We start from the raw sequence: 22,820 nt of genomic DNA, 5'->3' as shown, positions 1-22,820 counted from the left end.
GAATGCAAGCATTTGCATTACACTAATGTCCTAAAATCATTTCAACTTGCAAACTGAGACTTTAGAAGAAATTTGAAGAATCTGTACATAAGATTTAGAAAGACTCATTCAAACAAGAGCATTTTATGAAGAGAAACTTTGGCTCTTAACAACAGCAATTCTTAAAATGCTGCCCTACATGCCCCAAATGATAGCGACAGAATCTTCATGATATTGAGTATGAACCTCAGGTAAGTATAAGACACATTTTTTTTTTTTTGGAAAAAAGGTACTGAGTGTCTCAAAGTAGACTGTGCCAAAAAAAAAAAAAAAAAAAAAAGCACACTCATTAAATATTTTCCATTACCTGGCAAGCTGATGGGGTAAACACTTTAGTGGGATATGAAGGAAAATCAGTTAACAGAACTATTGAGTGATAATTTGGAATGTTTACCAGTAGACAAAACTTGTTCTTAAGGGAAATGTGCGCTAGAAAACAACCTTAAAATCACCAGAGGGAAAAGCATTTTATATATGTATATGTAGTGGTTGATAAATACTATTTAAAAATTCTACTTGGGTTTCACAGACTGAGCATTAGGTAACTGTGAACAGCCATTTAAATTCATTATAGTTAACCTTCTTGAAAACCAAGTGTTTATTTTGACATTGCCTCCCCTCCTCCTAAAACTGGATAAAACCCAGTAAAGTGCAACTTGACAGTGATATCTTTCTCAGATTCTAAAGAGGGTGCCAAAATCATCTTAAGATCTAAAAATAAGATGCTACAGATACTAACTAGAAATTATAAACTAAAGAAATGATAATCCAAAAAACAAAAAAGGTAAGGGCAACTTAAATAGTATACTTCAAGGGTCTACTATTTCACTGCAGGACAGTGTATACCCCACATCTCTTAGAACCCTGTAAAGCCAGTGTTTCATGTGTAAGTCCTAAAACCTACAAAATCTACTGTGTCAAGTAAATTTCACTTCGGAAGAATGGGTCAATAGAGGTGTAACTTGAATCCTCTTTGTTAGGAATACAAAGATTCCCCCCAAATGAGATTCGTTTCAGCTGCAGTATATCCCTTGCAAAAGATTGCAAGCCAAACCAATGCCTCTCAGATGCTCAAATACAATGTAGTGTGCACATGAGAAACAAGGAGATAGCTGCTTTGAATTACTATCAAAATCCTAAAACAGCTACAGTATCTGCAGAATCAAGGAACTGTTACAGTTCTGTTTTTTCCTTTCTTTCCGCCTCACCTAAAACAAAGTTTCACTCCCACAACTGTGACGACGGGAAAGAAAATCACATTAAAAAGGGCTTGTGTTCTATACTGCTTGACAAAGTTATTCTAATTCTATACACCAAAATGTTTCCTGCAGCATTACCCTGCCTTCTATGAAAGGTAAACCTAAGATAAACATGTGAAGAATCTCGTAAGACTCCAGCTGTTGGAGGGTCACACTTTGTCCATATTTGGGGAATATCAATTTAAAGAGTTCTTTTTTTATATATTTTAAAGAAAAGTATCATCCAGCTGCAGATGGCAGCAGTAAAAAAATGGAAGCTTTTCAGCGATTCATGGAAAGTGTCCTGGAAATGGTAATGCTCAAGCCGAGCTTATTTAAAGCATTCTCAACAGTATTTTTAAAAAATCAAGTATCAAAGAGGATAGGATTTGAAGTGAAAAAACATTTCTGTGTGCAGTGTTCTATGTACAAACTGCACAGTTCTACAGAATGATTAGCTATATCAAATACTACATTGGAACCCAAAATATACAGTGGAAAGTAAACTCAGATGATGGAAAATATGGCAGAACCCAAGAAGAGGAGTTTAATATCTTATGTGTCCCAAAAATAATTCTGAAAAAAAATCTCCCTGTTATTCATCATCTACTCTGATTCACTTAGGACCAGGAGGGATGGCAGATGAATTCTGCACTGATGAAGCTGGAAACGCCTGCAAATTCATCCCTGGTTGGAACGGCCCCCCAGGTTGGGTAGGAATTACTAAAGGCTGTTGTGGTGCTCCTGAAATTCCTACCCACTGTACTGGATACCCTGCCCCCCCCACAGCATTATACTGACAAACATAGGGCATTCCATATGATGGTAACAGCCCAGGAAACGAAGGGAGTGGGAGTCCTTGTGGCAAGGAGGTCGGGACAGCTCCACGGATCTGGGACAGAGAAGAAATCCATGTTTGTGTGTAGCCCAGAGTAGATGGAGTATTCTGATGAAAACAAAAATAAAAATGAAAGATCAGTTTATTTGGTAGATGCTTTTATCCATCTATATTCCTTCCTATTCTTTTTGGCTAACTACTGCATTCTTACTATGAGTGGCTACCATTTTTGCAGCACCGTTCTGTGTTCTAAGCATAGTTACATACCTTATCCATTTCATCTTCATACCTGCCCTGCAAGGTAGGCGTTTTCAGATGAGGATACAGAAGCTCAAATTTGGTTACACCTACCAAACACACCATACAACTTAATAGGTAAGGCTTTGAATACAGTTCCAGCTAATTCCAAGGCCTCTGCTAAAAAAAAAAAAATTACTGTTCATTTTAGTGTCTCCTTTCCTCAATCTAGCACTACTTTTCTATTTCCTTCTTCATTCTCTTATTCAGCACCACAGACAACAGCCCATCTTATTACACAACATAATTCTCTGGAGACAGAGGAGCATGATATAATGTGGCATGGGGGAAAGAGCCTAGCATACAGTAGGTGCTTAATAAATGTCACCTCCCTAACCCCTTCTCCTCACTATCTTAAGTAAAGCCTAACATTTCTGTTACATTTTTGGAAGTTTAAACTCAAGACAATTATGTTTTGGGCAGTATTAAGAAAATATATTCCTTTTTATCCTATTGTATTGTGATTATGCATATGTATACTGAAATCTTAGGCACATGGGAATAATACATATCATGGAAGTAAATAATTCTCACGTAAAGGAGAGCTTGGTTTGAGTCCCAAATGCTTATTCTAAATTGAATGATCAAGCTAAAACCGTTTCAACTGAAGTTTCAAACTAAAGTTAGGGTAATTGAGCTTGGCTCAGGAATAAATGACAATATCTCTTGAGGTGAAAAAACCATTTATTTAAATTTTAGCAATCCCTTCTTCATATCAGTGTTTTTGTTCTGTTCAAGTAAAATTAAATTTAGCCCTAGTTCATGTGGCTCAGTGGATTAAGGGCTGGTCTGCAAACCAAAAGGTTGTTGGTTTCATTCCTGGTCATGGCACATGGCTGGGTTGTGGGCCAGGTCCCCATTGGGAGTGTGCAAGAGGCAACCGATCACTGTTTCTCTCACACATCAATGTTTCTCCCCCTTTCTTTCTCCCTCCCTTCCTCTTTCTCTGAAAAAACTACTAAATACAATCTTTAAAAAAATTAAATACTTCTGATTCAAAATAGTACATCCAGTATGACTGTACTTTTATAAATGTATTTATACACATTCATATACAGACATAGAAAGATACCTGAAATGATGTTTATCTAAAGTTAGTGACACTTATTTCTGGGTGGTGGGATTTAAAGGCAACATTTTAAAATTTGTACTTTTCTGCACTGGTTAAATTCTATAACAAACATTATTTTTTATTTTACAAATAATAGTGTGACTTTTATTTTTAAAAGACTGAATTGGAGATGACCTATTATACTTAACCTTCTCTTGGATATTTCAAAAGCATCTCAGATTCAAATCACCAAAACCAAACATAAGATCTTTCCTTTACCAAACATACTGGCCTGCTCATGTTCTCCATCTTGGTGATTGGTACGCTGGAATGATAGCCAGTAATACCAGCTAGAAACATAGCCTTGATACCTCCCTTCTGCCATACCCTCATTCCATCACTAAATATGGTCCATTTTTATCTCTTAAACATTTCTTGGAATCTGTTCACTTCTTTTTATCTCAACTTTGCTTTATCTGAACTACTGTGATGACTATTAATTGCTCTACCAACATTTACCCTTACTCCCAATAATTCTTGTTTCATGCTTTAGGTAAGAGTGATCTTTTCAAAAACTAAATCTGATTATGTCAACCCTAGAACTTCAATGGCTATCCATCTTCCTTAAAATAAAGATGAGTTCCTTATCATCACCACTTTTAAGACCGTACCTACCTCCTTAGACTGTGCACCAACTCCTCTCTGCTCCCTTCGCTTAAACTACTTTCAGTGCCTTCATGCTCCCCTTCCCCTACAGGGCTTTTGCATATGCTGTCCTTTCTGCTTGGAATCATATTCCGTCCCCCTTTCACCCAGTTAACACCTACTCATCCTTAAGATCTCTGCTCAATCATAACTTTTTCAAGGAAGCTTTCCTTGACTTCCCTTTACTAGGTCAAATGTCCCTTACTGTATCTCCGTTAGTCCTTATTACAGCAGCGATTTTCTATTTATTTATACAAGTCTATTCATGTCAAACTATCCCACCAGAGTGTAAGTTCCATGAGAACAGGGAACATACTTGTTTGTGCTCATCAACCCAGTGCCTAGCAGAGAACTGAACACATACTAAAGGACCTGGCGCATAACTGTGACATTTTCAAAGTAAGGCTACAGAACAGTAACATGCAAGAACATCAGATAGTGAGATGGGCTCTCCACACAGAGGTATAAGCAACTGAGCCTACAAATAGTTACCATATAGGGTACTATTATGTGCTATATAGTTTAGAGATGTTACATCATTTAAGCCTCACAGCAATCCTGCAAGGCAGGTAGATACTGTCCCTGTTTTAAAGACATGAAAACTGAAGCACAAATGACTTGTCAAAAGTCACACAACTAGTAAATGACTGAGCGGACAACAGAACGTGTCTGTTTAAAGACCTTCACCAAGTTCCTTCTTATTCCATTTTCTACTGACTCTTCCTCCAAATATTTCCCATTATGCTGCAATAAACCACCCTCCTACTAGTCAACAAAAGCTTCCATTCACAAAGTACTCAGATGTCTGAATGGCAGCACAAATGCATTTATGCCTTGAAATTTGCCTCTAAAGGCTTTCAATTTTTACATTGGTGATACTATCTGTGTATAAATCAGTGCCAGGAGTAAGATAAATGTACAGAGCCCCAAGCATATACACTGCTTACTAGTTTGAGAAATCTAGGCTTTTGAAAATTTTTTATTCAACGTTAACACTAAATGTGTTTTCAGATTTTCTTTACCAAACTATATGCAATGACTATATATATACACAGACAACACACAAAAACACAGATGAGTTTTTCAATGATGATGGTTCAGATTCTAAGCCCTGACTTGCGTTTTACTAGATTTACTCATTGTGAAAAAATGATACTTACTTCAAAATTTTAAACACATTAAAGTACAAATTAAATAAGGCCCATATTCCACTATCCACCATACTGTTAATGGCTTTTCCTATTTCTATGCATATACACATATATCTAATATACACAACTATATAAAAACACTATAGTATATATTTTCCGTTCTATAAGCCTCCATTCTCCCCACTTCAGAATCCACTGTGGACATCTTTCTGCATTTCAATTGCATGTATACCTGACTAAGGCCATATACAATTAGCTAGGCATCTTGTCCATAAACTTAAGACATCTTTTATACCATTCCTGCTTAGACAGCATTAAAACTGTTTTTCATACTGAATAAGGTAACATATTGGCTCGGAGAATGCTGATGTATACCATAAGATAGCTTTTACTGAAAACCCAAACTCTTCTTTCATCATAGGGTGTAATTAACTAACCTTCACTCCAGACGCTTTCTTTGTTGATATTTGATTTTTTTAAAGCAGAGGTCAGCAATCTAAGGCCTGCCACCTCTTTTGGCAAATCAAATTTTGGTGGAACAACACCACACCCATTATTTATGTATTATCTATGGTTGCTTTTGCACTACAATGAGAGTTGAGTAGTTGCAACCCCAAAGCTTGAACATAATTACTGACAACCTCCCAGAAAAAGTCTGATGACCCCTGGTCTAAAAGATAATTTGTTTAAAGACATAATGAATCTAGACAAGGATAAAAGTCTATATGTTGCCAAGTCACATCATTCTGGCAATGGTAACTGCAACTGTATGTCTAAGCGAATCGACTTTCATGGTTTTAATTCTTATAAAGAGGATCAGGTGTAAACAACCTACTTCATGCACTTTGTTCCAGTTATCTGTCTCTAATTTGTGTTGACTCTGCTTAAGTTGGTTTAAACTTGGCTTAATGAGAGAATTTCCTACTGTTTCCTTTGTCCAGTCATCCACCAGTTTGTGTAAGTCATCTGTGAACATTCCTTTTTTAGTAGCTGAAGATTGCTGGCATGATGCTGTATTACTCTCCACACACAGTGGATCTATAAGAAAAAACAGGGAAACCATGAAAAGGAATTAAAACTGATAAATAAATAATATTCCTTGAACAGCAATGCAAATGACAGATAGGGTAACCAGACATTCTAGTTTAACCGGGGCAGTTGTGGTTTAAAGCTGTTGTCCTGGATTAATTACTAACAGTATTCCTTTCACTCTCAAAAGTTTCCTCTTGTTTGGATGACTAGTTATATGGTCACCTTAGGTATAAATAAAATATAATAAATAATATCTCTTGAAAATTAACATCAACCCTAATCTTTTCATCAGTTTCCTAAGACAGATACTTAGAAAAGTTTTAAAAAATCTAATAATGGTAAAAAGTAGAAAGAAGCTTAGAAGTCTAATCCAAACCACTTGTTTTATAATGGGAAAATGAGGCACAGAAAAAGTAAACTGAAGTGCCTGAGTTCTTGCAATTAGTCACCATCAGAGCCAGGCCTGGAACTCTGAAGCCAAGACAAGGACTCGTTCTCTCTCTTTTCAGTATACCATACTGACTTGCAATAAGCTTCAGAAAACTAGAATTTCATTTAATTTCTTAATTCATATTTCTGTTTGTTATAGGTAAAAAGAATGTGTATCTAGATAGCAGAAACAAGGATGCAGATAATTTGAGCTTCATGGGGTCTGGAGGACAAGGTGTCCAAAAAGATGAAAGAAATCAATTACAGGTATCTCCATCAGTGAAAAGTTTTTAAATCTGAACATCACAGTAAGTCTTTCAATTATTTAGTACTTATTAACCAATGTCACTCCAATAAATTTAATAACAAGTAAAATAATTTAGTACTATTATACAAGCTTACTAAATCATTCTCATAAAAAAAAGATTCATGAAGTTCCAATTCCTCTGACTGATTGTAAACCAAAACTTACAGAGTGGGTCTAACATAAATATTAGGGAATACAGTTGTGAAATTTTAGCACAATAACATTTCCAGGGACTTACTTAAATAAGCATGTGAATATTTCTTGTATATTTGTTATGGTACATTATTTTTACTGTGCAAAAATACAGAAAATGTAAAAGATAATGCAAGAAGCCTCCATATTAACACTTTCAAAGTACATTTCTATATGTAATTTGAAACTCATAAGAGATCTGTGATATAGGTTCAGCAAGCATCACTGTTTGTTTGTTTGTTTTTCTTTTTTTTTTTTTTTTGGATAGGAAGACAAGGATCCAGTGGGTAAAAACCCAGGGTTATATGCTGGGGCTAGAACCCAGGTATCCTGACTGTTAGATCAGGGTGCTGTCCACTGTGCCATGCCAGCCCATCCTATTAACTAGGAAATGGATGAGGAAATTGCTTAATAAGAACATGATAATCTCAGTAAGTCCTTATACATAGTCTGTAATTCTCTATGAACCCTGCAATACTGAAAGCTTAGATTCAAGGAGATTAAATATTAAGTGTAGGGAACCGCTCCTCGTGGTTTAGCGAATTGTAACCCCGGCCTGAGCATGACTGCTGCCGTTACCCCGGCTGTGTTTATCTTTAAGTCTCAACATAAGGCTGCACGGGAGACATAACCAAAAACCACTCAGAGGGTTTCCGTGGGAATTGGATTTAAAGAATGCTTATTATGCTTTAGAACTTGCTCTGCTTTCTTTATCATTGATGTAACATAAACAATCTCTGACAAGGAATGTATGAAACCTTGCACCTAATGCCAATGTGGCGTCAAGATGTTTGATAGACCCTGACACAGACTGGTCACTGTACCCTCTGTGCTAGTACATGTAATCTGTTACTATCAACTGTAATCCTAACGCCTCCAAGTTATTGATGACTCATGAATCTTGACCTTGTATCTCTCATGTGTATCCTCCTCAATAAAAGGCATGAGGGAAGAAGGTCTAATTGCTGTTCTCCCCTACAGAGGCCGGCACCCTCCTTCCTCCAGACATAATGAAATGTCCTGGGTAAAAGTTTGTTCTGCCATGATCACGAAGACTCTGCTGGACAGAGCAGCTTCCAACCAAGCCTAGGGTGTGTGAGGCACCTCTGCTTCATCTGGCGCCCGGACAAGGGGTAGGCACTCAAGAGAAGTGACACCTAGAAAGGCTGCAGGGCCAAGAGCCAGACCACGAACAACCACACCGCATGGATTGGGATTTTGGCCACTCAACAAGGGTGAGGGCTGCAGCCCCCAGGATCTTTCTGGAAAAGGCTGCCTGTGTGGTTTAGTTCGGGAAGGGAAAATTTCTTTCTGCCACTCTCTCTGGCTGGGGTTTTTGGTTTTACCTTTCTCTCCTCTCATTCAAAGGACCATTTGGCTTCTTTCGTTCAATAAATCGCCACAAAACTGCGGGCACGGGTTGAGCAGTTTAAAGCCGATAGCGTGCTCACCACTTTGAAGTCTCCTGTGACAGGATAAGCTGGTACATGGACCAGGTTAGAGCACTAGGCACCTGCCAGTGCAAGTCAAAGTCCGTGCAATGTCAGGAACACAGTCACAAGCACTCACTGCCCAACCCCGTGGCATCTCCTTCTGAATAGGATTTTATGAGAGTGAGAAAAGCTTTAGGCCAGAAACAGGATTTATATGAGGGCTCTGGCGATGACCGAGCTCCGAAGATAAGAGGCACTCCCTCCCTCTGTCCTGAATTCTTGGGTGTCCCTACGTGAGTGGGAACCTAGCAGAGGTGTCTGGGGTCATCCCCCGAGATGCGTAGGGGCCTCATAGAAAATTCCCTTCACAGTAATATAATTCTTGGCTCATCCAGGGACGTGCAAAATAGGAACTGGTCATTCAGCACTCTGAGCCCTTCCAGTTGTTTTAGATGACTGGGAGAGAAACTGAGACACTAAGAGAGGTTGGAATGACCAAGGTGTGACACCCTTGGGAGCCCTCCTCACAAGCAGCACACTTCCACCCACTACACTAATTAATCCCTAGTTAAAGTTAGAACAATTACTGGTCTGCTTTGAACGAGAGGCAGAGAAGGGGAAAATTCAAAACCAACAAAAAAGGACCCACTTTCCATGAAAGAATGGGGTCAGCGTTATCTAAAAAACAGGAGCTTTATTTTCAGTTGTTACAGCAACTGGTAAAAGGAACTGGATGTCAAATTAAGGAAAAGTATCTAATTAATTTAGTACATTTCTTAAAAAACCCAAAGAATCTAACTAATTTAGCAAACTAATTAGACTTAAGTTTTAAAAAACTTAGTGTTTCTTGTAGAATGTTGAGTCAAGAGAATTGTGTATGTTGCAGATAGTCCAAGTAAGTCATAGATAGACTATGCAAGTTGAAAAAGAATTGTGTAGGGAAAGGAAAGAAAAAGTAAAATGAGGAAAAAGGAAGGAAAAAGAAGGCATAAAGAAAGGAGATTGTGTATGGCATGGAAAGAAAGGACATTTGAGTGGGTAACTCAAGAATAGAGGTAAAAGTAAAAAAGAAATAAGAAGGAAAAGTAAGCATAGAAGTCTTTAAAACATTGTAAATTTTAAACCTAAAAGCTGTAGTCCCAAGAACAAGCTGTGCCAAGCTTGCTATCTCCCCTGCCTTCTCTAGCCTCTGTGAAAACTTTCAAGGTCTCTAGATGCAGTAATTATCAAAATAAAATTGTTTCTCTTTCTCTAGCTTCAAAGCAGGAACAGAGGGCACTCTACACTCCCAACAACCTCCTGGGATATAGCTGCCACTGTTTAACCCCTTAATTACAGAAATAGGCTTGTCTCTGCTTTACATGCAAAAAGTCCTAGGTTTATAACATCATCAAAAATACTATCATTCCAGCAAAGGCCCTGCGACTGGGTATCTCCACAGTCTTATAGACTCAAAGTCCGGCTTGTAAGTTATTATGTAAATTAACCACTTTGTACAAGTTTACTCATTACAGGTTTATCTATCCACCTGACAAGCTCCTAGATCCACTCCAACCAGGGGACCATATCTTACTGAAGGCCTAGAAGACTCAAGGCCCTAAACAGCTGCTAACTAAACAATAGACTGGTCCCTATGACGTCTGGCTGCAAACCCATATTAATCAGGAAATTCTGGCCCAACTCTCGGCCACGAAACCAGCCATACTGTGACTGGGGGAATGACAGGATGCCCTGGTCACCTGACAACAGCTTGCCTGCAACCCTGGATTCTTAAGACTATATGTTACCCTCTTAAAATGGAACTCTAGTCAGCATTCTTGAGCTGACAATACAACATCAACTATAGGATACCTTTCCCACCAGCCTGAAAGGCCAGATTGATTGGCTACAATTTGAACTTCATCAGCAAACAAAAAGTGTTTCGAACCCTAAGTAATAACCTCCAATAGCTTAACCCTAAGAATTGGTTTCAAGAACTAAATTTATATATTTGAATAATGAAAGCAGCTGGATGTTTATTAATCATTACTATACTCTATGTCCTTCACTGTATCTGCAAATTGTTTACCCATAATCATATTAAAGAAAAGCAAGTAGCAAGCTTCATAGGCCTATCTACTATAGGCATCACAAAAAACAAAAAAAGGGGAGATGTAGGGAACCGCTCCTTGTGGTTTAGGGAATTGTAGCCCTGGCCTGAGCATGACTGCTGCTGGCACCCCGGCTGTGCTTGTCTTTAAGTCTCAACATAAGGATGCGTGGGAGACATACCCGAAAGCCACTCAGAGGGTTTCCGTGGGAATTGGATTTAAAGACTGCTTATTATGCTTTAGAACTTGCTCTGCTTTCTTTATCATTGATGTAACATGAACAATCTCTAGCAAGGAATGTATGAAACCTTGCACCTAATGCCAGTGTGTGAGGCACATCCACCTCAATTAAGTAGAAACATAATAGTAAAAACTGCTTAAGACGAGTTTAATGAATTAATTGAAACATATTCACATACACAAAATAATTCTGTAAAAAAATGTTTACTAATTTGGGGCAACAATAATGTTCCAAAATGAGAAACCAACCTTGTTGGAATTCCTACTTTTCTAAGACTTAAAAGTCAAAGACACACAAATCAGCCTGTAATAAAAATATCCTGCTTTATCTCAGCACATTCATTTAATTCTCTGCCAACTTCAGTAAGGGAACAAATAACACAACAATGTTGGGAAGATTTTGGAGCTAAAACCTTTATATTGTAATCTTACCCTGGAAAACTGTCAGCAGGTAGGAGTATAAAGGAGAAGATAGCCAGAAACATATACACACATTAGTGTTAGCATTTCTTGCCCACCCAATTTTACTTAAGAAGTATTTTTGTGCTCATTTCCTTCAGTTTCTAAAAAAATTGTTGCATAGGGCTAAGTCTGAATGTCATTCATTTAAGTACACCCAAGGTACCTAAGCTCATCAGTAAAATGTGGGTAATAACAGAATGTCCCTCACTGGTTTCTTATGAGGATTAAATGAGTTAATGTGCATAGTGTTTTTAGAGCAATGCCTTTTGCATATAAGTGCTATATAAATGGTTGATAATCAGTTTTAAAAAGAAAAAAAAAAAAAAAAAAGAACATTCCTGCACTAAGGCCAAACCCAATATCAGGATTCTTGTGTACAACTCTGGTGGAACAAGTGATCTTGAACTCTCAATTGGTGGTCAAAGATGGCTGCTGCACTAGTGGCACAATAGCCAACAGTGGAGGAAGAAATAAGTAACAAACCAAAACAAATATCTAAATGAAACAGGGCTCAGGCAAGACTGCTCCTAAGGAGGCAACAGAAAGATAGATCTACACACATATACCTTTCAAAAGTCACCAAAAACAATGTGCCATATGAGAAGAAAAAAAATGTTATTTGAATGTTATTCAATGCTTAACTATGCTTTATACATGGAAAAAAAACATTAACTGATTTCCTTTAAAAGTTATTCCTATTGTACTATAAAAGACTACTTAATTTAAAGTTCACAAACCAGAAAAGACCCAATCAATATACATTAAAAGTACTCTACAAATGTGTTTTATGATAGGTAGTAACATTACTTATTAACTTCAAAGATGCTCTTCAATATTCATTTCTTAAATTTTTAAAATAAAATTATTATTTTTTCTATTACATTGCTCCCTTTGCTCCCCCCATTGCTCCTCCCCACCCAGCCCACCCCTTCTCCCACAGTCGATCCCCACCCTGTTGTCCATGTCCATGGGTCATTTATACTAGTTCTTTGCAATATTCATTTCTTATTTCTGAAATGAATAAAAACTGAGTTCAGTCCTTGGTGCTCTTTTTTGTGCCCCCCCCCCCCCCGCAAATGATGCCTACACTCAGATCACCCAACTACAAATGTTTCCATCTCTTATCTCAAACCTTAAACTGTTTTCAAACCAATTTCACAACCAATTCTCAAATGTATTTTTCCAGTTGTATGTCAATAAGTTATTCAATTCAATATACCTAGAGTCAAACTTGCCTTGGTCTTGGCATGACAATTTGCCTAAAGGTCTTATTTCTGTTAAAGATACCACATATTCTCTAATTTACCCAGACTCAGTTCCTTTGGATCTTCCCACAAACACACACATATCCAGTTCATCACCACATAATGGGAATTCATCTTATTTATACAATATCTCTTGTCTGTTTTCATCTCCACAACCCTCTAAGCTCTTAATCATACCATACATGGACTGCAACGATCTAATCAGACTCACTCCGTGGTTTTAGCCAATACATTCTTCACAACGCCACCAGATTAATGTCAGTTAAATGCTGTTTTCAGCATTTCCATTCTCTGCTGAAAAATAAGTTTTTGTCCTGGCCAGGTAGCTCAACTGGTTTGAACATCATCCCCCAAACCCAAAGTTGTGGGTTCTATCCCCAGTCAGGGCACATACAAGAATGAACCAATGAATGCATAAGAAGTGAAACAACAAAATGATGTTTCTCTCTTCTTGTAAAATAAATTTAAAAAATTAAAAAATAAAAGTTTATAATAGTTTTAATAGTTTCTTAATAGTAACAATAGTGAGTTTTCAACTCGTTTAGGAAGCAGTCCTTGGTAGTCATGGTTGTCTTTGCAGAACAAATATTTATTATCCTTAAACAAATATATTATCTCACTTATTAGGCTTCAGTATATAATTATGTATTAGATAACCTAATTATGTATACATAACCTTACACCAAACTATGGCACAGACCATCTGTGGCAGTTGCCAAAACTTTAAAAAATGATTCTTTTATTCATAAATTGATGCAAATTTATAAAATTTACTGTACATTGACAAATAAAATGACAATAAAAAATAAATCCCAAAAACAAAAAACAAAGCATGCCAAGTATGCAGCTGTCAATCGGCTATGGCTCTAGCCAGGTGGTTCGGTTTCTTAGAGCATCTTCCCGTACACCAAAAGGTAGTCCTGCAACCCTTGCCTTGAGGCCAGACACTTCAGTTCCTCCCCATATGCCACTGATGCCTTTCAAGCTGCTACCCCAGTGCTGGAGCCCAAGCCCAAAGGGAGTGACTCTGAGTAGGTGAGTCCGTGTGTGGGTTCTTTAAGATGAACTGCTTGGGACTCCAGCAGCTTCTTTCAGCAACTCAATCCCTGCTGGTTTTTGTAGCCAGAAATTGTGGGGACTTATCTTCCTGCTGCTGGAACCCTGGGCTGGGACTCCTCATTCCCGGAATAACCCTCCCAAATTGTTATCCACCACACATGGGTGAGAGACCAGCCAATTCCATGATTACGCCCCTCCTGCCTATCTTCATGGATGTGGTTTGATTCCGTACTTGTCAGACTTCCATTTAACTCGATTTCTGACAGTTCTGAGTGATGGTTCTAATAATTTAGTTGTAATTTTGATGTGACTGTGTGAGGAGGCAAGCTGTGTTTACCTATGTCACCATCTTGACCGGAAGTTATTTCAAACATCCCAACTTTTATGGATTTGTCATTTAGCTTCTTTGGGTCTGTTTTCTCATCTGATTTTTGCCTATTTCAAAACACTGCCATGGCAGAAAGCAAGCTGCCTACAGTTCCTGTTGCTCTCAATTTCTTTTAAGTGTGGGGAAAAAACCCTTCTACTGTAAACCCTCCATTTCTCTCAACTGATATATTCCTTTCTCCCAAATAACTCTTGCATTTTACCATTTCATGCCTTTATATCATGCATGTCTATTAACAATAATCTTCTCATTCCATCAATTTTAATGCTATCTGTCCATCTATCCTTCAAGACCAACTCAAATCCTACCTCCTGTATGAAGCAGTCTCAGGCTACTATTACCCTGAATAATCTTCCATTGCCTCCTTTCAACCCACTGCAAACACAACTTGTGGTATTGGGAGGCAATGCAGAATAATAGCAAAAAGCTACGGTTTTGGATTCAGACATTTATGTATTCCCTCTCTTATGAACCAAGCTCCTACGGAAGTTGCTTAACCTCACTAAATTTAGTCTCCTTGCTTATAAGAGATAGGAAATAAGTTCTACCTACCTTAGTTTTGTTCAGAGGATTGAGTTTATGTAATATTATTATGTTTCAGGATCCCCAAGGCCACACACATATTCATGAATTCAATAGAGGACCTCATGGGTCTTAGCATATAGTTGTATTCATAGCTAAGTTTATTACAGAAAAAGGATACATGATAGGATTGTCAAGGAAAAAAGACACAGGTATATAGAGAAATTCATGCATAGATTTCCTTATGCTCTCTTCCTGTTGTGAAGGGACACACTTGAACATGCTTCTTTCTCTCAGTAACAAAAAATGCAGCAACATACATGCAAGTTTATGGCCAGGGAAGTCCATTAGAGACTCAGTGCCCAAGGTTTTTATTGGGAACTAGTCATTTAGTTACCTTCCAACTTAGCATGTACCAAAATTCTAGGCTCTACAAAGGAAAGCAGGTATTCAGCATAAATCACATAATTTCTACCAACAATCTAGGCAAAGTGAACTACATTTATTAGTTAGGGAAGAGAGTGAAACCAAATTCATATACACCAGCTAAGGGCAAACCTTGGAAGCAGACCTTTCTAGAGGTAGCAGTCTTTGTACTCACTATGTTCTCTTTCCTGCGAAACTTAGCACAGTGCTCATGTTTTAAGGTAACTACACACCTATATTGTGGATATCATTACATTTCAATAACATGCATCAGTTCACATTTGTTACAGAAGAGGCATTAATTGGGGGCAAGGAAGGATGGGTGTGGATCTATGTACATAAGTTAAGGCCGTGCTTCTTTTAAAAATTTTTAAAAATCTTCACCCCAAGATACATTTATTGATTAGAGAGAGAGAGAGAGAGAGAGAGAGAGAGAGAGAGAGAGAGAAATGAGAGAGAAACATTGATTATTTGCTTCCAGTATGCTTCTTGACTGGGAATTGAACCTGCAACTTAAGTATGTATCCTGGTTGGGGATCAAACCCACAAACTTTTGGTGTATGGGATGCCACTCCAACAAACTGAGCCACCCTGCAGGGCAAGGCAGTGCTTCTTTAAATGTGTTCTGGGCAGGCCATGATGGGTAGTCACACACCATGCCTATAACTTCTTTATTAAAAGGTTTCCAAGCAAGCTCTACCCATTATTCTTGTACATCTAGGTTAATATAGCTTTGAAATGTCAGAAGTAATACCCCTCTAAAGGCACAACCACTTTCAAGACAGCACATAATCTTAATTATCTCACAAGTCAATCCCTGCCTTGCTTTCTTCCACCTTCATGTAATCTCCCTTATGTTCCCTCCTTAATTTCAAATGCATAAAAGGAATTAAAAAATTTATTCTCTGGAGCATTTTAGATCTTGCTTCTCAGCAACTGTCATCAGTTTGGGCTCAAATAAACTTTTACAAAAATTATTTACATGTTTGGACATTTCTTACATCAACACTACATACATGATTAAATTGATGAAAGTCAATGTGTCTAGGTATGAATTTTGTAGAATGAGAAATTAGAAAAGAGTAAATTCAATGTAAAGCCAGTAGGAGGAAGTAAATAATAAAAATTGGAGTGAAAATAAATGAAATAGAGAAGAGAAAGCAATACAGAATCAATGAAACCAAAAGCTGTTTCTTTGAAAAGATCAACAAAATTGACAGAACTTTATCTAGACAGACCAAAAAAAAGAGAGAAGACTCAAATTACTAAAATAACAACAAAAGAGGGGAAACCATTACAAATGTCACACAAGTGAAAAAAATTATAAGATAATACAGTAGTCCCTCTCTATATTGCGGTTCACTTATCGGGGCTTCACTGTATTGTGGGATTTTAAAAAATATTATATTTAATTATTTATCATGGATTTTTCGCTATATCGTGGAATTCTGCGGTACTATATATGTATGTTGTTAAAGTTACATAGGTTTAAGAGTGTAGAATAAATGTAAGGTTCTTACTTTGCGGGGGTGTGTGTGTCTAGAACGTAATATCCGTGATAAGTGAGGGAATACTGTATTGTGAACAACTGTATGCCAATGAATTAGATAACTTAGATGAAAGGGTCAGATTTTTATGTAATCGCAAACCAGAGAAAATCTTAATAGACCTTTAACAAGCAAAGAGACTGAATTAGTATTTTAAATTTCCAACATATAATGCCAAGACCCAGATGGCTTTACTGTTTAATTCTACCAATTATTTAAGGAAGAATTAACACCAACCCTTTATAAATCCCTCTAAAAAACAGGATACAAAAAAGGCAAAAGACATGTATAGGCACTTCACCAAAGAGATGTATGAATTGCCAGTAAGCACAAGAAAAAATGTTCAACATCGCTAAGCATTAGGGAAATAAAAATTAAACCCACCATGTTATACCACAACACACCTAGTAGATTAGCTAAAATAAAGAATTCAAGTCCTGACCAATGTGGCTCAGTTGTTTGGGTGCCGTCCTGCAAGCAAAAGGTCACCGTTCAATTCCTGGTCAGGGCGCATGTCTGGGTTGCAGCAAGTTCAGTTTCCAGTCAGGGCACATGCTAGAAGCAACTGATAGATATTTTTCGCCGCAGAGAAGTATGGCCTAAAAGAGGGAAAAGATCAAGGTTCCAGTGGGAGAACTAAGCGACAAGGAGATAGCCAACCTAACAGATACAGAGTTCAAAACACTGGTGATAATGATGCTCACAGACCTGACAGACAAGATTAAGTACAACAAATGCATGAGGGAAATAAAATGAAGGCTATGCAAAGTGAAAGGAAGGAAAACCCACACAAAACCAGTTGTGAATGGACAAAAACTGGGGTTCAAATCAATGATTCGAAACGTAAGGAAGAAAAAATCAACCAGTACAGAAAGAGGAAACAAGAATTGAAATAAACGAGGAGAGGCTTAGGAACCTCTGGGACAACTTTAAACATACCAACATATGAATCATGGGGGTGCCAGAAGGAGAAGTGGAAGAGCGAGAAATTGAAAACTTATGTGATAAAATAATGGAGGAAAACTTTCCTAATTTGGTGAAGGAAAATGACATACAAGTCCAGGAAGAACAGAGAGTCCCAAACAAGCTAGACCCAAAGAGAACCACACCAAGACACATCACAGTTAAAATGCCAAAGGTTAAAAATAAAGAGAATCTTAAAAGCAGCAAGAGAAAATAAGAGAGTTACCTACAAAGGGGTGCCTATAAGACTATCAGCTGATTTCTCAAAAGAAACTTTGTAGGCAAGAAGGGACTGGCAAGAAGTATTCAATGTGATGAAAAGCAAGGACCTACAACCAAGATTACTCTACCCAGCAAAGCTATCGTTTAGAATGGAAGGGCAGAGGAAATGCTTCCCAGACAAGGTCAAGCTAAAGGAGTTCATCATCACCAAGCCATTATTATATGAAATGTTAAAGGGACTTATTTAAGAAAAAAAAAAGATCCAAACTATGAACATTACAATGATAACAAGCTCACAACTATCAACATCAGAATCTAAAACTTAAAAACAAAAACAAACTAAGCAAACCAAAACTGGAACAGAATCATAGGTACAGGGACCATTGGGAAGGGTATCAGTTGGGAGGGGGAAAGGGGAGAAAGGGGTAAATGTTGCAGGGATTAAGAAGCATAATTGGTGGGAACAAAATAGGGGGAAGTTAAGAATAATACAGGAAAGGGTGAAGCCAAAGAACTTACATGTATGGCCCATGGACATGAACTAAGGGGGGTGGTTGGTGGAGGGAAGAGGGGTACTGGGTGGAGGGGAGCAAAGGGAAAAGAAATTAGGACAACTGTAACAGCATAATAAATAAAACATACTTAAAAAATATTTCTCTCCCTCTCTCACTCTCTAAAAATAAAATAAAAAGAATTCCAATAATACCAAGTGTTGAAGAGCCTCCAGAGAAACTGGAAATTTCATATATTGCTAATGGGACTGGAAAATAACATAGCTGCTTGGGAAAAGAGTTTCACAGTTTCTTAAAAAATTTAAATGTACATACCATATGACTCAGCAATTTTACTTCTGGGAATTTCATCCACATGTACTGTACACTTCTGTTCACTCAAAAAAAAGTGTACACGAATATTTACAGCAGCTTTATTTGTAAAAGCCAATACTGGAAACAAATCAAATGTCCTTCAACAGGTGAATGGATTCTGTGGCATATCTATACTATGAAATATTATCAGCAATAAAAAGAAACAAGCTATTATAACATCAAATAACTTTAAGAATTGCAAAAACAATGGTCAGAGTTCAAAAAAAGCATGTTTTAACCATGAGATTCCTTGCCTTTGGCCATGGTTGATTAGAAAGATGTGGTACTGTGTAACTGCCTGAACATTAAGCTTCTGATTGCTGAGGCATCCATTTCAAAGACATCCATGTCAAATATACACATTGTCAATCATGCAACTAGATGAAGAGTTAGGCTGCTCTACCCATGAAATTCCTTTTTTAGAAATCCCTGGTTGACCTAGATAATAGATCACTTGAGTACTTTGGTTTTCCTTCCTGTGCTTTAATTTCCACTTTTATGTTTTAAATTCTCCAATAAAGAGTGAACCTGCAAAAACCCTAAGCACCTCATCTTAGACCCTAATAAAGGCAGAACCCCAGGTCTTCCTTCTTTCTCTCTCCCCACCTCTCGCTGTGGTGTACCCTCCAGGACCTGTGAATAACCCTTGCTTTTTCAACATTTCCAACTGCTGTTGCTGAGGTGTGTCTTACACTCATAACAACCACAAGAGCTGGTTCAGCCACAACATAGGCACCAGTGGGGGAAAATGTCTGGATGGGCTTCCCACAAGTAATATAGGTCCAGGTGAGTATCCCCAGGCATTCCTACTTGCTAGCATCACTACTGTAGGCTAAGACACAAAACAGGTGGACACCTGACTGGAGAAGGGCCCAACAGGCCAGGCAATGGCCTCTGACCCATTTCTTGGAATGAAAAAGATGCGCAGGATCAGTCAAATTTTCTATATCTGAAATCTGACAAAGGCCAGGTAAGTGGTGATCTGAAAGTGAAAGAATGCTTTGGAATCATAACAACCTAAGGCTACTCGAAAGTCAAAGTGCTAGAGAATAGAAACTACATAAAATGTGCAAGGCATCTGGGAATAAAACAGAATAAAATAAAAGTATAGCAATCCATTGTAGAGCATTAGACTGAATGTCCCCATGCTTTTGCTATTAAACCTCCCAAAGTGCCCTCAATCCAGCTCTATTTTTCAGTTCATTCTTTTTGTGGGTCATCAAAACGGACTTCCTGTTTTTGAGTTCTGTATTCATTTTCTATTGTTGCTGTAAATGATTACCACAGATTAGTGGCTTAAAACAACCCAAATCTTTAATATTATAGTTATGTAGGTTATTAGTCTGATGTGGGTCTCACTGAGCTACAATCAAGGTGTTAGCAGGGCTGCACTGTCCTTCTGGGAGCTTGAGAGATCTCTTCCCAGGCCTTTTCCAGCTTCTAGGGGCTGCCTACATTCCTCAGTTTGTGGCCCTCTCCCTTGGCCTTCAAAACTGGCAGTGTTCCATCTCTCTGAAACTGCTTCCCTTCTCACATCTTTTCTCTGACATTCTCTTCTGCCTCCTTCTACTTTAAAGGACCCTTGTGATAAGTCAGGAAAATCTCCCTATTTCAAACTCCATAGATCAGCACTCTTAATTCCATCTATAACCTAAATTCCTCTTCGCCATATACATGAACATAGTCACACATTCCCGGGAGCTATACACAGATATCTTTGGAGGGACCATTACACTGCCTACCACAAATTCTGCTGAAATCTCCTATACATCTTTATAGTTCACCTTCAAACCCCACCTTGACTTTACACATGTAACCAAGGAAGTCTGACTTAATTAACAACTTCTTTATTAGGTAAGTAGAGACTGATCTTTGTGTAAACAAACAAAAAGTAGGTTTTCTAATATTCTCATAAATAACAAAGATCTTATAGCAGACTATATTTTTAAGGTTATCTTTGTCAGCAACAAATTCCTCAACAAACTCTAAATGTTAGATCAGCAGTTCCCATTGACTGCCCAAATTTCAAAACTATTTTGGCGATTGAAATTGGGCCTTCAGGTGTTTGTTTTCCAAATAAAAACATGAAACACTTACCTGCTCCCCCAAATCTCTCATCTATCCTCACCATTATTTCATAAAAGAATAACACCAAAAAAGGTAGAAAAGAATCTCAGAATGTTCACATCTTTAAATAATCTTAGCTTAATAAAAAATATATTACCATTATTTTTCTAATTTTGATCTTTGACCATTAAAAAAAATCACCTTTAAGATAGATTTACCTGTAGCAACCACACCACTGTCCACATGTGTCAAGGATTGGGGGCGGCTTCTAAGTTTGCTTTTGAAAGATCTTGGTCTACGTGGTGGTGATACAGGCGGAAGAGCAATCTCTGATGACTGGATTTTGCTATCTTTAATTGCCCGAAGTCGATCATAGAGCTCCTGCAGCTCCTTATTCTGCTGAGTTTGAAGATTTACCACCTCCTGAATATGTCTAAATAAAAATGATGCAGAAATCTTTTTTAATGGTACTGGTACCATACAGACAAGCTAAAAATGCTACCCCAGTACAAGTAAAATTTAACAAGGAACTAAGATTAAGAATGTGGACATACAGAATTTTTTCACAATTTTAAATCGTGGGGAATGTCTTCTTAAGCATACCATTAAATTAGTCAGACATAAAGAAAAAAGGTCAACAAATTGACAGGAGGAAATTTCTAAAACTTCAATATAGTGAAAGCCAGTAAAGCAAAATTTAAAGTCACATAGCATTGATAATATTAACCTTTTTTTTAATTATATGCTGCAGATATAAATAGGAAGTATTTACATTATATAGTAAAGAGTTAATATTTAGAATATATAAGGAGTTCCTTAAAAGTCAGTAAGGAAAAACAACCTGATAGAAAAGAAGGGAAAGAATATGAAAAGGTGACTCCAAAGGAGATGAAATACCAATAGTCAATAAATATGAGCTGATGCACAGCCTTAATTAGGAGAATACAATTTTTAAAAATGAAGTAATCTGATTGTAATAAAACTAAAAGGATCAATATCAAGTCCAATGTTGTTAAGAAGTGGAAAACAGGCACTTTCATATACTTTCTTTGATGTACAAAATGGTATAACGGCATTTGATGACAATTTTAGTAATATCTGTCAATTTAAAATGTACACATCTTTAAACCCAGCAATTCTACTTTTAGATACTGAGCCTACAAAAATACTTGCATAAATATGTAAAAAATAAGGATGTTCACTTCACTGTTTACATAAGCAAAACATGGGATCAAACTGATATGTCTATTAAGGAGAGATTAAACAAGTTTTAAATGGCTACATGCAATTTCAGTGTATGGAATAAAGATTATTTGTGCAAACATGAATATATATACATGACAATGTTAAGTCAAAAAAACTGCAGAATAACATGTATGTTATCTCACTTTTGTCAAAAGCAAAAACTATCTATTTGTAAATATGAGAATAGTCATCGTCGGCAGCCGTCTGTCTCGAGAGACGATGGTGTAGCTTCTTAAGAGTCTATCTGCACCGCCGAGAATGGCTGTGCAGTCCGACTCGGGAGTGACACGGTATCTGTCTCCTCCCGTGTTAAATCGACGTCTTGCGATGACGCTGGAGTGTCCTCTCCAGTGAAGCTGAAGCTACAGAGCCTGGGCAGGGTGATATGGAGGGTCTGCTGTTGCCCATGCAGCAGACCCCCCCTCTCTTCGCAGCTGAAGGGTCCAAGGGAAAGACGGAGTCAATACAGCTTGGCTTCAGGTGCGCCGCAGGAGTTGCCGGTGTTGACTACAACATCAAACCGCCTTAGGGACTCCGGCTCCATGAGAATAGTGACAAGCAATATATATATATATATATACCAAACAGTTCATTGTGGTTGCCTGAGAAGTTAGATTTGGACATGAGAAATACGAGATTGTTTTTTGTACTTTTCTTACTGTTGTGATATTATGATTTATAATTTAAAATATATATATATATATATATGGTCTTTGTCCCTGTTCCTGGCACACAGTTCCTAAAAC

General features: G+C 37.6%; 1 protein-coding gene across 4 annotated transcripts in view; it reads right to left on the bottom strand.

The window, feature by feature from the left end:
* Positions 1-1,893: 1,893 nt before the first annotated feature.
* WNK3 (WNK lysine deficient protein kinase 3) overlaps positions 1,894-22,820 on the bottom strand; it is a 118,304-nt gene continuing 97,377 nt past the window's right edge. For 3 of the 4 annotated variants that reach the window (XM_090264413.1, XM_090264410.1, XM_090264411.1), the window contains 3 exons: positions 21,048-21,262; positions 6,155-6,357; positions 1,894-2,223 (listed from right to left, as the gene is read on the bottom strand). In XM_090264413.1, the coding sequence (XP_090120539.1) occupies positions 1,894-2,223; positions 6,155-6,357; positions 21,048-21,262 (748 nt within the window). Of the gene's footprint in view, positions 2,224-6,154; positions 6,358-9,911; positions 9,921-21,014; positions 21,263-22,820 lie in introns of all 4 variants that reach the window. The other variant, XM_090264409.1, reaches the window with a different exon arrangement.

The sequence above is a fragment of the Furipterus horrens genome, unplaced genomic scaffold (assembly GCF_987537825.1).
Source record: "Furipterus horrens unplaced genomic scaffold, mFurHor1.1.pri manual_scaffold_17, whole genome shotgun sequence".
In the NCBI taxonomy this organism is placed as follows: domain Eukaryota; kingdom Metazoa; phylum Chordata; class Mammalia; order Chiroptera; family Furipteridae; genus Furipterus; species Furipterus horrens.
This window is presented reverse-complemented; position numbering and strand designations above follow the sequence as displayed.